Raw genomic sequence first — 15,959 nt, 5'->3', positions numbered from 1 at the left:
TGGTTGCTTAACGGTTGCTAGGTGATAGTTCATTGGTTGCCAAGTGGAAGTGTGTTGCCTGATAGCAAGAGGAAGGATGGCCATAACTACCAAAATAAGAGCAAATTTCTTCAGCTGCAGCTTTTTTCATTATCCTGTTCTGTCTGTCACCTGACTGTCACCTGACTGTCACCTGTCTGTCACCTGACTGTGATGTCTCTGTCCACCTGTTTACACGTCACCTCCTCATCGCTTGTCCTGATTGGCTCTGCCACCTGTCAGTTGGAGTAAGGGGATGACAAAGAGCCATTTCAGCTGTCTGGTCACATGACAGCAGAGGGCCAATCAGCAGAGAGAATCAGAGCTCCGGACAATGATGTCATTAACCGCAGGAAGCTCTGTCGGTGCACGGAGTCCGGAGCAGAGCGATGGGATGGTTTCGCCCCTTAAGTAAAAACAACAAGCAGCTTTCTACCACCTGTTGCCACGGTAAATTTCACAGCCTGGTCACCTGTTGCCATGGTAACAACAGTATCGATAACCTAATGTTCTATTTCTGCGAGTTATGGATCATCAGAATCAGTGACTGGTCACGACCACATTCGATTTGATTTGATTTTTTTAAATTTACGAATTCAACAAATTTATTTATACTTGTGGCTCAGGTGTGTTGTTACCATGGTAACGGGTCCTATTTGATTAGTCAGAGGTGAAGTCGTCAACAGACAACGATGTAAATGAAACCTAAATCAGTGTGGGGCCTCAGGCAATGGAGGTAATCACAGCTCAGCGCGGGCGGGGTCAGACCCGGGAGCCAATCACAGCTCAGCACGGGCGGGGTCAGACCCGGGAGCCAATCACAGCTTGCATGGGCGGGGTCAGACACACGCAGCCAATCACAGCTCAGCGTCTCCGGCATCTTGTGGAACGTGAGAAACCGGGTCGGTTCTGGATTCACAGCCTCGTCCTACAAGCTGCAGCTCCTTCACTGCTTTTAAACCTCCTCATTTATTTATTCTCTCATGTCAAAGCGCTTTTTTAAATTTTTTTCTTCTTCAGTCTCGTTCAGACGGGATTTTAATATTTCAGAAGGAGCAGGTGAGGAAATATTAGTACGATCCTCACAGACCCGGTCCAGGATCAGATCTGATCCAGATCCAGTGAGCTGCAGTTTTACTAAAAAAAAAAGGACGATTTCGCATGTTTGTGTGTTTTCAATTCTTGTCTTTTAAAATGTCCACTGACTGAAGCCATGAAGTGTTTTTTCATCTTTTTAGAATTCAGAGACACGATTCAGGTACTAAACATCCAGTTGTTGTTTTTCTGAAGATTCAACATGTTCAGATTTAAAATTCACGCAGCTCCGCCTGCTGTGGTGAAATAATCGGAAACACACACACATGAAAAGGACTCGCAGATAAAAGATGCGGGGTGTTGGAAATGTGGAAAAGAAGAAGAAACACAACAGAAGAAGAACAATGAGAGCAGGCGGAGGATTTACAGTCCTGCAGCTAAATCCCATCGAAGTGAGCTTTTATTTTGAAAAGAAAAGGGGCCAGCAGGAAGTTTTTTTCCACAATAAGAGGGTCCTCAGAGGGACAGAAAGACTCCTTTGAGTCGTCAGAGTGCTGCCTGGCTCGGAGGCACAAAGACAGGATTCAACCTTCACTTTTTCTGTCCGTGACTCATGATTTAATGTGTTTGGGGAAAGGCATGTGGACGGCAAACATCGAACGACATCACTGTTTTTATTTATTGTTGATGAACAAATTGAATCAGAGAGGATTTTACTTCCTGTTTTATAATACTGAACATTTAATATTTTGACAAAATCACCTTATTTTCTACTTTAATAATAATAATTGAATTGATGTATTAAAATGTCATTATTGAAATATTCTAAGATATTATTAGGTGATTATATGCACACTTTTAAGGTTTTTTTTAAATGATAAATGAGCGACACCTTTTAACCTTTTAATGCCATAAACTTATATTTTTGCCTGTTTTAATGGTTTTTCTGAGTCACGCTGCTATTTTTGTTGATTTTTTTTGTGTGACAAGAACAAAAGATTAAATAAAAAATGGACAGGATTTCTAAATTCGATTTAAATTGTATTCTTGGATCTTTTGAGCTGCCATATCGCTCATGATTTTACAGTTTTTGTTAAAAATAATTGTGTGGTTTTTTGTTTGTGTTTTTCCAGCAGCTGAAACACACCGACATCACGTTCACCCGTCCGCACACTTTTGTCCGCCGAGCTGTTTTGTATATTTACTGTGTATTTATGTGAGTCGTCGTTTCTGCACTGCAAATGAAAAAAAAAAGTTATCGTTTCTGTTTCTGATTTCTCATCAATAAAACGTTTTCAAAGACGAGTCAAGTTTTTTTGTGTTTTCATCTGATCCGCTTCATGTTTCTGGTTCTGATAGATTTTTATTTTATTTTAATAAATTATCAAATATTTTATATTTTTATTGATTTTCATCAGAAGAAAAAAATACGATGAGTCACAAAAAAAGCGATTAAATCAGTAAACATCAATTAGCAGATCAACATCAATTTAATCATTAAACAATCTTGTGTGAAATGTCTGAAGACTTTAGATGCAAGTAAATGTAGAAACCATATAATAATAATCATTATTATGATTATTATTAAAATAATAATCATAATAATGGCAGGTTTGTGTTATACCAGTAGATTTGTGTTGCCCTGCTGCCCCCTGTAGGCTGATTAGAGAAACTACACAAACTAAAAAGACCAGTGGACTGAAAATATTTCCACTTTTTAAAAGATTTAGTTAATTTGAATCTTTTATATGGTGATAAAATAAAAATCAACAGAAAGAAAAGAAAACAGAAAATAAAATAAAGAATAATTAGAATTAAAATTGCAAGCAGTGGCATGCGGGCCGTCGTCGGGGATCCAGCGGGTCGGGGCCTCCGGATCCCCGACGTGCAGCATGCGAAGGTCCGCTTATTCCCTCTTGCAGTTTTAATTTTTTTCTCGATCTCGTTCCTTATTCTTCTTAAAAAAACAATTGTATTTTTTTGGCGTCTTTAACATCTTCAAAAACTCATGAAAGTTGGTGCCTGACGCAAGTTTCATGAGGTTTGGAGCATCGTTTGACCTGAAACATCAACTTCCTGTGTCACAGACAAACATCAAACTTAGCCGCATCGCCCTGACTATACTATATGATATACATACTATATACTATATATTATATACTATATACTATATAGAGTCGTAGACCGCAGGACTATCTTCGGCGCTGCAGAATCAGTCGTGGCAGGAGAACGTCACTCAGAGCTTCCAGAGACTCAGCCGACAGTCTGGTTAACTCAACAGGTAAAAGATTCTACTTCACCAAGGTTGATATTAATGGTTCAGATTCCAGCTGTTGATGGTGATTCAACTTTTAGTGAAGTTCAAACGTTTGGAGAAATTGAAAAAGTTTTGCATTCACAACACATTAGAGGAAGATAGTTAATATCACTGCAGACCTCCTTGAAAACATGTATATCTACTATCCAAAGAATGTCTGCGGCAAGTTTGGTTGCATTGAGCCAAAGATTTGTCATAATACAGACCATCTACTGGAAGGATTGGTGGTGCAGTGGTTAGCACTGCTGCCACATACAACCCCCCTTTATCATGACTCTTTATGAAAAATCATACTATAGCATGTCATCCAAATTATGAAAAAAAAAGTCACACTATAGCAGAAAGTGACCCAGAAGTCATTTGTGGGTCACTTTCTGTGAATTCAGTGAATTAAAGAGTTTTAACTAAAACTGAAACTAAAATCCAAACATGCACATTATTTTAATATTCAGTTCAATTTGAACTCAAACGGAACTCACTGAACCTCCTCAGAGACGTTCCTCCGTGTAGTTTGATCCGGATCAGCTGCTTCCGTCTGATTTGCGTTTCTTCGCTCGACTCGTTCGGTCTGTCAGATCCAACATGGCGGCCGCCGCGGCTTCACGTGAGCTCTTCGCGGAGGGAGTCCGAGCGGTGCTTCACAGCTGGCCCGTTCTGCAGGTAAGAACCGGAACCCGGCGTCCGACGCGGCGGGGTTACGGCTCGGCGGACAGACACACGTGGACGGGGGACGTGATCGAGTCGCTGCGGGTCTCACGGCGTGAAGCTAACATAGCTAATGCTAACAGCTCCACGTTTCCTCCTCTTCCAGATTCAAGTGTCGTGTTGTCATGGTGATCGATCAGCTGTTTTTAAATGGACACAGAGACTCTTGAAGTTCAGAAACTTTGTGTTCAGGATGTTTAACTTCACTTTGAAGTGAATCAGCTGATCAGCTGCCTGTTTTCTGAGTTTCTTCTTCTGTGGTTTGAGCTCAGATCGCGGTGGATAACGGGTTCGGGGGCGTGTTCGGTCCGCAGAAAGCGGACTGGATGGTGGGCGTGGTCCAGCAGTACTTCCATGACAACGGTAGGTAACCACGGTAACGAGGAAGCAGCGAGCGGAACGCCCTTTAAAATCAGTGTTTTATTTTGAAGGAGCAGCTTTGTTTCCGTTTGAGGTTGTTGTTGACGTGTGTGTGTGTGTGTGTGTGTGTGTGTGTGTGTGTGTGTGTGTGTGTGTGTGTGTGTGTGTGTGTGTGTGTGTGTGTGTGTGTGTGTGTGTGTGTGTGTGTGTGTGTGTGTGTGTGTGTGTGTCCGTCCAGCTGATCTGCAGCAGTGTGAAGTCGAGGACTTCATCGGCCAACTGATGGATCAGGAGTTTGATACCGTGGTGGATGATGGGAGTTTACCTCAGGTACACACACACACACACACACACACACACACACACACAGAGACACACACACACACACACACACACACACACACACACACACACACACACACACACACACACACACACACACACACACACACACACACACACACACACACACACACACACACACACACACACACACACACACACACACACACACACACACACACACACACACACACACACACACACACACACACACACACACACACACACACACACACACACACACACACACACACACACACACACACACACACACACACACACACACACACACACACACACAGACACACACACACACACACACACACACACACACACACACACACACACACACACACACACACACACAGACACACACACACACACACACACACACACACACACACACACACACACACACACACACACACACACACACACACAGACACACACACACACACACACACACACACACACACACACACACACACACACACACACACACAGAGAGACACACAGACACACACACACACACACACACACACACACACACACACACACACACACACACACACACACACACACACACAGACAGACACACACACACACACACACACACACACACACACACACACACACACAGACACACAGACACACTTAAAGGTCATTCAGAGAAAACTAAAATATTAAAACTACATTAAAGTTTCAGTTCAGGGTTTAAAAAAAAAAATCTCATCATATTTATTGGATTTATTTTTTTGTGTTCATATTTATTATAAACTAACATTTGATCCTCTTTGAAAACATCTACAGATCTGAAACACAAAATACTGTTTATTTAACAAAAATATCAATAAAGTTGACGAACAAAGTAACGACGCCCTTTTATTTTGGTAGCAGAATTAACTTCCTGTGTTTCCTATTGTTTTGATAATTCTGACATCAGCTGATTGAAATCTTTGACTCCTTCAGTTTAAAGACTTTTTTTTTCTAGTTCTGAGGAAACTCGTGAACATTCAACATCATGTCGACCGTTGAAGATAAAATCACTCGGTTTTTAATCCAAATTAAAAAAAGTAGTTCTTTAGATGTTCAGTTTGTTTTTCAGATATCAATTATTCATCACTAATATTAATAAATGTGATATTGTTTTGTGGAAAAAGTAACTTCACCCTCGTGAAGCAGAATTTAACACCTTTATTATTTGTTAATAATGTTCTTACTCCAATGTGTGTGTGTGTGTGTGTGTGTGTGTGTGTGTGTGTGTGTGTGTGTGTATTTGTGTGTGCAGGTGTCCCTCAGTCTGCTGCAGATGTTTGCTCAGTGGCAGCAGGGGGCGCTGCAGCAGCTCAAACAAACCATCAACAAGCTGACCAGCAACAAGAGCCAGAGGGCAAAGGTCACGGCGCCCGACGAGGAGAGAGACGACGAGACGCAGGTACGCCTCACACACACACACACACACACACACACACACACACACACACACACACACACACACACACACACACACACACACACACACATGCAGGGCTGTGATTGGTCGGTTCACGCTCAGGTGCGTCACGTGATCTCTGCATGTTGATGCTTTATTTAAAGACGTCGCCAATTAAAGGATAAATAATAAACGAAAAAAAAAATCACAGAAAAGTTGCGTAATCGCCAAACGGGCGTTCATATGGACGTTTATCGTCCTCCGGCTCACCTGGGTGGGCGGAGCTTACAGGTAAGTTTGTCTGACGGATGAATGCAGCCTCATTTTATTTCTGTCCGTGTGTTCAGGTGATGGAGTGTGAAGCCGCCAGTCCATCGGTCAACAGGACGCAGCCTCCTCCTCCTCCTCCTCCTCCGTCTCAGGATGAAGAGGACGGCTGGACGGTAGTCAGGAAAAAGAAGTGAGGAGGAGCAGGAGCTGCAACAGGAGCTGGAGCAGGAGCTGCAGCAGGAGCAGGAGCTGGAGCAGGAGCAGGAGCTGGAGCTGGAGCTGGAGCAGGAGCTGGAGCTGGAGCAGGAGCTGGAGCTGGAGCAGGAGCTGGAGCAGGAGCAGGAGAACTCAGAAACTGAAGCAGTTGACCTTTGACCTTCAGGATGAGACTTCTTAAATGGAAGCTGAACTTCGGCCTCCGCACGCTTCCCAGAGTGAAAATGTCCCAACGGGACGACGCGGTCGGCTGGCTCGACGTCCTCGGAGACGCCGACTGAGAAATGAGGACAGAGACAGAAAAGGACAACGTTGTTACACCGGATTCACTTTGTTTTATATTAAACATATTTAACATCTTGTTGTTTGTCATGTCGCAACTTATTTTAATGCAGTCTGTTCAAAATATGAACAAAAAGTAATGTCGTCTAAAATATGAAAAAAAAAATTAAAAAAATCACACTATAGGATGTCGTTTATTTTGGACCTTTCACACTCTTCACACCATAAAGTAAAAAAACCTCCAAACTCCCAACGTCAAGAGAGGAGAGCAGAAGTGACTGAAGGAGTGATGTGGTCGGAGCTCCCCCTGCTGGCTGCCTGAAGTCACTGCAGCAGCTCCACTGAGACCGGAAGGACTTCCAAACGTGCTCTTCTTCACGGGTGGAGGTGTGATGTGATGTGTACCTAATATTTACCTTCCCTCATTGTCGGTGGACTAAATATTTAAAACCAAGTCAACACAACTGAAAATAATGTAAGAGCTCTAATAAAAGTATAATTTATTGCAAAATGTAATATTTCCTTGTTTTACTTTATAACCAACACGTTTTCCTCTTTCATTTAACGGATTAATAAACAACATCAGCGAGGAAAATTAATTTTCATCTTTTCACTGTTGAACCGTCAACACAAGAGGAAGAGGCGGGAGGACAGGTGAGGAAGTGGAAGGGGAAATATATGTTTCATTTTTGTTGTAGTTTGTTGCAGTGACGTGTTATTTACACAATTATAATAATACAAATATATTATTATTATTATTATTATTATTATACACACACATTTACTCAGAGAAAACTCGTCAGATCCAAAGACATTGGTTTTTTTTTACACTTTATTTAGAACATACAAAAAAATAAAATACCAAATGGAGAGGATTTAGCAAATCCACATTTATGTATATTAATATTTGGTTATGATTATTATGTTGTTCACAATATGTTTCATTTGTTTGTCCTTCAAAGTTAATCCTCGTTTTATACATGCAAAAGGAGAAGAAATCTTATATTTATGGATTTGGATTTCAACCAATCACGAAGGGATGTCCATCATCTTCAGTTGTTTTATATTCATGTTTCATAAAAGTTCTCTAGCCTCAAATTTAAATCTCCTTTTAATGAATTCATTTGAAATCCAGAGACTTGTTTACAGATCTGATTTGAACGTCACGTGAAACCATCTTCATCATCTTCATCATCATCATCATCCCGCGTCACAACCTCCTACTACCATGATGAAGCAGAACCCGCCCCCCGCCTCCACCCCCCGCCTCCACCCCCCTTCCATAGTTCAGTTTTAATCTCACGAATTAATTTTTTATTTTGTTTATTTCTGCTTATTTATTTTGTTGATCGTCGCCTCGTCTCCTGTTTGTTTTAAAAAGCCGCCGAAGCTTCAGAATAAATTAAATACAAAATAAAAAGATGACGTGAGCGCCCCCCTTCCCCCTCCCCCTTCCCCCCACACCCCAACTCCTGCTCCCTCCCTCCCTCCCTCCATCTCCTCTCTCTCCTCTCGACAGGCGGCAGGATGGACGTCGTAAACAAGGTACCAAACACTTCAACCCATCATCCGGTTTTTATTTTTTATTTTAATTTCACCGGTTCGGTTCAAGTTTATCTCCGTTTATGATCTTGTGGTCCCGGTTTTTTGGGGTGTGTTCGTGTGGCGTTTCGGGGCGGGGGGAGGGAGGGGGGGTTGTGTTAGTCTCTCTGGGTGTAAAAGCATCTCTGTGTGTGTGTGTGTGTGTGTGTGTGTGTGTGTGTGTGTGTGTGTGTGTGTGTGTGTGTGTGTGTGTGTGTGTGACACGGGATCGATATTTCAGAGACGCAGCTGATTGATTCTTCAAGATCAGTGTGCGTGTGTTTGTGGGGGATGGAGGGATGGGGGGATGGGGGGGGGGACTGCGGGATGTTGTGGTTTTTTTCTTTTTTTCTGGGTTTTATTTCTTCCCGCGCTGCAGGAGGACCGAAATAATAATAATTTTAAAAAACAACAACACCGTAAAAGCCAGAAATTAATATTTCAACAACCTCGTATTCGCGAGTGAGGAAATGAAATCCTACTGAGTGTGTATGTGGTTGTAAAATGGCAGCCGGAGGAGGAGGAGGAGGGATGAGGAGGAGGAGGAGAAGGGATGAGGAGGAGGAGGAGGGATGCTGCGGGAACAACCGGTCCGACGGGCTCTCGATGATTTCCAGCCCAACTGATCCGTGTTATTTAACCCGGTTTAAAGCAGGTTCACCCGGGTTCAGCTCCTCCTCCTCCTCCTCTACCTCCTCTTCCTCCTCTTCAGCAGCTATAAGATGGAGACCAACAGAGAAACAATCACATCTGTTTAAATGTTCAACAAACAAAAAAGCTGAAGTTCAAGGAGTCTGTTTGTTTGATTGATCAGCTGATTGATTGATCAGCTGATTGATTGATCAGCTGCATGTAAGTGGCGGCTGGGGGGGGGGGGGTCAGAAGAGTCATCAGCACAATTTTGGAGAATTATTTATTTGTTTATTGTTTTTTAAGCACAAACTTGTAAAAATAATCCAGTGTCTCTTATCAAACCTTTTTTTTTGGGCGTCGCCTTCACTCATCTTCCTCTTTGATTGATGAACTTATTGATTGATCAGAAATGAATCGTTAGTCGAAGCCTCATTAAAACGGTGAAGTACAGCGCTGCGGTAGAACGAGCTCAAATGTGTCTGATGGTTTGTTTTCAAAATAAAAGAAAAAAGAAAAAAAGCCTAAAATGTTCAAACGTGTTTAATATTTCATCGTCAGCACATTTACAGTCCTCCGATTTGTTTATTGATCATTTTTTTATGGACTCTGGTTTCACCGACGGAAACAGAAACTCGTGAAACCTGAACACGACGTCGACGGAGAGAAACAGACGGAAATTTGAGTCCAATATTGATCTGTTTGTTTGAAAACAGGATGCGATGCTGTCTGTCCGCCTGCCTGTCTGTCTCACTGTCCTTCTGTCTGTCTGTCTGTCTGTCTCACTGTCCTTCCGTCTGCCTGTCTGTCTCTCTGTCCTTCTGTCTGTCTGCCTGTCTGTCTCACTGTCCTTCTGTCTGTCTCTGTCCTTCTGTCTGTGTCCGTGTGTCCGTCTGTCTCTGTCCTTCTGTCTGTTTGACCCCTCTATCCGCCCCGACCTCCTCTGCTGCGGTCATGATCCCTCCGACCACTAGAGGTCACCAGAACATGAGCATACGTGTTTTTTTTCGTGTCGTTTGCTGAAACGACCGACGCCGTTGTTTTTCTTCGAGGACGATCCCTAAACTGTGGTTTTAATAACCCGAATCGATTTCCGAAAACATTTAAAAAAATGTCCGTAAAATACCTAAATTTAACGTTGCTATGACGACATGTTGTTACCGAGAAACGTGATCGCGTGCCCGCTCGGCGCCGAGGCCGACTCGGTGTGTTTGCGTTCACTTGAGCTGCACTAACGTTGTCGCCTCCGACGCCCGGTTGAACCCGCATCTGAACGGCAGGTCGCCGGTGCGTCCGCCGCGGTTCATCGGGGCTTTTTGGCGGGAAAATAAAGGACTGTTTTGTGTGTGTCTGTCTGCAGCTGGTGGCCGTGGGCCAGTTCCGGGTGATGAAGGTTCCTCTGGGCTTCATTAAGGTCCTAGAATGGGTGAGTTCATCACACCGACACCTGCACCGCAAACAACCGCAAACAACCGCAAACAACCGCAAACAACCGCAAACAACCGCAAACAACCGCAAACAACCGCAAACAACACGGAAACCGCGACACGCAACCCATTTTCTATCTGAACAACAACGCTGAGTAACTCACACACAACCGCGATTAACGACTTCAACCGAACAACAGACCATTAAAATACTTCCTTCGGAGTAAATCCTAATTTTAGACCGTCCAACCTTTAGTCTCTGTCCTAGCAGAGGTTAGACAGGAAGTGATGTCACAACTTCAGCTGTGTGGTATTAAAACGCACACACACAAACATGGCGAGCAGATGGTCGCAGTCAGACTGTTCAATACGTACTTGCCAATGTGTGTGACTACTTGTTTATCCATCCTTGTGGGGACCAAAGCAGGTTGTTTTTTTTAAGACCTCGTGAGGACATATTAGCAGAATGGGAACATTTGGTGAAAGTGGGGACACATCACAGAGGGATGGACATTTGTGGACATTTTAGGAAGTCAGGACAACGTCTCCGGGACAATCTGAACTCGCAGCTGGAGTTGTGACATCACAACCGTTGTGATCCAATAATGATGAAACCATCGTGATAGAAAGAAATTCAACCGTTTTACAGACTTCTGGAAAAAAAACTGGGGATATTTTGTTTTTCGTTTAATACTGCCAGCGACCGCTGGGATACGTTGCACAGCAGAGGGGTTGTGGGTTTGCTTCTGAAGATAGACGCGATGATGAGTCATCGTCCTGCAGGAGCCGACACCTCCGCTTCAACAGAACTGCACCCAAAAAAAGATAGAATTTAAACTATTTTAAGGCCGCGGTTCATCGAAAGCTGGAGGCTTTTTACTGAGGATGCTGTGTTGTACGGGTCAAAGGTCAACTGTACTCGGTCTGAATGATGTCAGAGGATCCTCAACCTAATAAACAATACAACCTACCGTAGTCGTAGAGCACTTCCTTTTTCCAAGTGAAAAAATAAATCAAAATTAAAACATTTTTAAGTGCTTGAAGATCCAACTATTTCTAATGTCCTGCAAGAGACCCGATAAAAACCAAACACTGTGGTCCAAATTCAGAGATTTCTTTGAAGTTGATTGGATTCGCGTCAAATCGAAAGCCTCATTTTGATCCGCCCCCGTTTGCCCCGGGAAAAGATTCCAGGGCTTAAAGTCGCCATCAGGTGTTTCCATGTTAAAGGATCATTGCGCTTTGTTTCGATCTGCTGCGTTTCCATTAATGTGTCTGCTGCGTTGTACAGATTCAGGGAAACGAGGAGTCGTACTAAAAAAAAATAATCTATCAGTGCGGAAAACGCTTTCCGACAAACCTCATTTTTTACAGGCAGCAGTTTCAATTTTGCCGACATCAGCACGACCCCATCGAGGCCACGACAAACACATTAACCGGGATTATCCTTTCAGTAATATCCGAAGTTGTTACTTACGATTTTTCGTTGCTCCTTTTTTCCTCCGAGTTCTTCGCCATCTTTGCCTTCTCCACCTGCGGCAGTTACTCCGGGATGTTCCGGATGTCGGTGCACTGTCAGAACCCGAACGACAGCGACTTGAATCTGGAGGTGGAGTTCGAGTATCCGTTCAGGTCAGAACGTCCAAACCGACCTCTTCCACCGGGAAATCCTCCCGAGTTTTTCCTCTCTCGCCGTCACTTGACCCCGACCTTTGAACTCTTCCCTCCGTCAGACTCCACCAGGTGTACTTCGACGCCCCCACCTGTAAGGGCGAAGACAAGGAGCGCCTCTTCCTGGTCGGCGACTACTCCTCCTCGTCCGAATTCTTCGTCACCATCGGCGTCTTCGCCTTCCTCTACTCCACCGCGGCTCTCGGCGTCTACGTCTTCTTGTTCGAAAAGTACAAGGAGAACAACAAGGGCCCGCTGATCGTAAGTCTGGGCTGCCCCCTCCCGCCCCCCCCCACCTCCCGCCCCCCCGCCCCCATCCCCCTGACGCCATTGCGACGCACCTCACACCGTGTGTGTGTTTTTTTCAGGACCTGGGAGTGACGGCCGTGTTCGCCTTCATGTGGCTGGTGAGTTCGGCGGCCTGGGCCAAAGGTCTGTCCGACGTGAAGACGGCGACCGACCCGGACAGAGTGATCACGATGATCTCCGCCTGCAACGTCGAAGAGAAAAACTGCCGCGAAGTCCACGACCCGGTCATGTCCGGACTCAACACCTCCGTGGTAAGACTCTCACCCGAGGCCGAGGTACCGTCGTCGTGAGGGGACATTTACGGACACTGGGGAAGAGGGGGTGGGCAGACGTGACCATATTTGGGCGAGTTGGGGAGGAGTTGGACAATTATTTGTACATTATGCGTCGTTTTCAGCAGATAACGTTAAAAATGGCTATCTCACGTAGCTCACAAAAAAAACCCATCTGACTTCCCGAGGTTGACATTGTTTTTCAGGTCGAAAACCTGACTGCACCACAGGCATGTCAATCAAACAGCCCCGCCCCCCCCCTTAAAAACCTGCCTGTGTTCGAGGATAATGACACCATAATGACTTGTGGAATACATTTATAGATTTTGTATTTCAGGAGAGAAGTTGATGCTTTTTCAATGGGATTCTACTGGAGTTTTTTTTGTGGTTTTTTTTTGAGCCAGCCCCTAGTGGCCCTCAGTGGTATTACACTTTAAAGCACTTCTGTATCATTTGAGAACTTTGGCTTCTTTTTTTAAGATGACAAAAAGATATTTGTCAAATATTAACCTTCGTTGCCTCCTCTCGCAGGCGTTCGGTTTCATTAACCTGATCCTGTGGGTGGGAAACCTCTGGTTCGTCTTTAAGGAGACGGGCATCATCGCTCCCTTCATGCGGGCTCCGCCTCCTCAGGACAAACCTGTTGCCCCAGATGCGTATGAACAGGATCCGTATGCCAGCAACCAGGGAGGCTACCAACCCGACTACAACCAGCAAGGATACAACCAGGTGAACTGACAAACCATGAAATCTGAGGGGAGGAGCTTAGCAGGAGGGCTGTGATTGGCTGGTTAAATTTAGGTTAAAACATGATTACATTTCTTTAAGTTCTCTATATACATATTTAAATGTTGTTTTTAGACTCTTAGCTTTGCAAATCTGGGAATTTTATTAACTTATAAAACAGATCCCAACCAGGAACCAGGACGTGTTTCATCTAGCTGGAAACACAGAGGGAACTGCGTCTAAAGAGTTCAAAAGACACCAGTCTACCTTTGGGAACTCCAGCAACGCCCCGAGATGGCACCAAGGAAATCTCACATTTATTTTACGAGGTGCAGTCAAAAAGTTTAGAGACCGAGGAAACCTTCATGAGGAAGTATTCAGATTGTACCTGAGTTCCACACATTATCGTGACCGCTGGTAATGTGAACATTTGTGATGTCACCGTGGACCTGAAACTGGAGCAGAGAAACATCCAACTGTTCCTGAGCTCACGCGGTGATTTCCACTACAGATTCTTTACTTCTCCAAGACAATTTGCATCAATTCAAAGATCATAACAAATAAAGATCAACTCCGGTGGGACTCGAACCCACAACCTTTGAATCACTTCTTTTGGTGTTCAACTATCAACTAGAAGTCCAACACACTATCCATTGCAGCACAGAACCACATGGTGCATTGGGAAAACCCTGTTGCCATGGCGACGCGGTTCAGGTGGTGTCTAAAATCTAACTTTTTTTTTTTTTTTTACTATTTTCTGACATTTTACAGACAAAACGAATAAAATCCATCGATCGAGAAAACAATCGGCAGATGAATTGATAATTAAAAAAATAGGACCCTCCTGGAGTACCTGAATGTTTCCGTTTTCTCCTCCAGGATGCAGAGAGCGGCCAGCAGGCGGCGCCCACCTCCTTCTCCAATCAGATGTGAGCTGACAGGAAGTGGGTGAGTCCCTGAGGCGTCGAAAATGTTCTTTAAACGCCTTTAAAATTCTTCTGATGTCCACGTGAATCACTCGTATTTCCTATAGTTTTATTTTAAACTTAAAAAAACAAATGTTATTTATCTAAGTCTCCGATTTAAACATTAATAATATGACCAACAGGTTTTATTAGAGAATTTTACCATAAATCATAATCGGCGTTTATATTGTTTTGTCTTTTCCTTCACAGGGAAGCGTCGGAGTGAACCAGCAGTGGGTCGCCTGCAACCTACCCACAATACAACACTCCTGTGTGTCTGTATGTGAAATTAACGGGCACGGGGGGGAGGGAGGGAGGGAGGGAAGGGTTTTAGATGTTCGCTATAAAGAATCGATGTGTAAATGATTAAAAAATAAGGAGAGTTATAAATATACAAATCAAAATATAAAAATTCGCACAAACCACCAAAAAAAGCATCAAGGAAAACAGCGACGGATCGAAAAACCTCTGAAGCGTCACGAAGACGTTGGTCAGAGTTCTTCATATTAAAGCACATAATCTGTGGAGAGAATGTATGTTTGTGTTGTAAAGATATCACCCTGAACAGATATATATATTATAGACTGAATTAATTATTCCCGTATCCTATTGAACCTAATAATAACCCCCGCCCCCCCTGTTATATGCCCCCCCCCCCGTTATATGCCCCGCCCCCCGGTTATATGCCCCGCCTCCCACATCAACAGAACCAGGTGGAAACTGGATCCAAAATGGCTCCCGGTCATTTACAGTTTGCACCGTTTTTTTGTTTTTTGTAAATTAACGGGCTCAGCGGAGGCTTCGTTCTGCCGTCTGATACATTCCTGCTGCAGAAAAAAAACGTCCGTCTGAATAAATAATTACGAGACTCACACTTATAAACATGTGACCGTAATTCCATCGAAAAATACGACACACGCAGAAAAGTTTCAATTCAATCAAAAGTGAGAGTCCATCATGTTAGCAAATGCGTTTTATCGTGTACGACGTAAATGAAAAAGAAAACGTAATAAAATGCCTAAAAACCCTAATTCACAGAAATGTAAAAATATAACAAAAAGACGACCCGTCACTTCGCACTAGAACTTGTGATACGTGACGTCTTCACATTTTTGTTCATTTAAAATAAACCGTGTCGTAAAAGCTTAGCTTAGCTTCACGACTGTTAGCCGGCTGAGCTGCGATGAAAGTTCCCGAAATAAAACCCAATTAAACAGTTAAATCTTCTGTGGTTGCCGTGGCTACGTTTCATTTTGTGTTCATAATAATGATATTAGCAGATAACGCTAAATGGCTCACTGACTGTCGACTGATATTTGCATTATTAAACAACAAAAAAAACAACGAATAATGACACTGAATCACAAAGAAAAATAAAATGCATGAGGAACTGTGCTGCTT

The 15,959-nt window shown here is 43.6% G+C and overlaps 2 protein-coding genes across 2 annotated transcripts in view; both read left to right on the top strand.

Moving 5' to 3' along the window:
• Nucleotides 1-3,950: 3,950 nt before the first annotated feature.
• Nucleotides 3,951-7,055, top strand: tsr2 (TSR2 ribosome maturation factor). Its single transcript, XM_069725846.1, has 5 exons — nucleotides 3,951-4,030; nucleotides 4,348-4,438; nucleotides 4,674-4,765; nucleotides 6,066-6,212; nucleotides 6,557-7,055. The coding sequence occupies exons 1-5, from the start codon at nucleotides 3,953-3,955 to the stop codon at nucleotides 6,671-6,673; spliced, it is 525 nt and encodes a 174-aa protein (XP_069581947.1). The 5' UTR covers nucleotides 3,951-3,952; the 3' UTR covers nucleotides 6,674-7,055.
• A 1,373-nt stretch (nucleotides 7,056-8,428) lies between these two features.
• LOC138637290 (synaptophysin-like) overlaps nucleotides 8,429-15,959 on the top strand; it is a 9,036-nt gene continuing 1,505 nt past the window's right edge. Inside the window, exons 1-8 of the mRNA XM_069725842.1 lie at nucleotides 8,429-8,522; nucleotides 10,549-10,614; nucleotides 12,123-12,247; nucleotides 12,349-12,547; nucleotides 12,655-12,846; nucleotides 13,399-13,596; nucleotides 14,473-14,541; nucleotides 14,769-15,959. The exon at nucleotides 14,769-15,959 is cut by the window's right edge and continues 1,505 nt beyond it. Of these exons, the coding sequence (XP_069581943.1) occupies nucleotides 8,505-8,522; nucleotides 10,549-10,614; nucleotides 12,123-12,247; nucleotides 12,349-12,547; nucleotides 12,655-12,846; nucleotides 13,399-13,596; nucleotides 14,473-14,526 (852 nt within the window). The 5' untranslated portion in view covers nucleotides 8,429-8,504 and the 3' untranslated portion in view covers nucleotides 14,527-14,541; nucleotides 14,769-15,959. The remainder of the gene's footprint in view (nucleotides 8,523-10,548; nucleotides 10,615-12,122; nucleotides 12,248-12,348; nucleotides 12,548-12,654; nucleotides 12,847-13,398; nucleotides 13,597-14,472; nucleotides 14,542-14,768) is intronic.

The sequence above is a fragment of the Brachyistius frenatus genome, unplaced genomic scaffold, assembly GCF_029030835.1.
Source record: "Brachyistius frenatus isolate BFR_SWC_R1_liver_20210118 unplaced genomic scaffold, ASM2903083v1 Contig_453, whole genome shotgun sequence".
Taxonomy (NCBI): domain Eukaryota; kingdom Metazoa; phylum Chordata; class Actinopteri; family Embiotocidae; genus Brachyistius; species Brachyistius frenatus.
The sequence above is the reverse complement of the archived record's forward strand: the minus strand, read 5'-3'. Positions and strand labels throughout refer to the sequence as shown.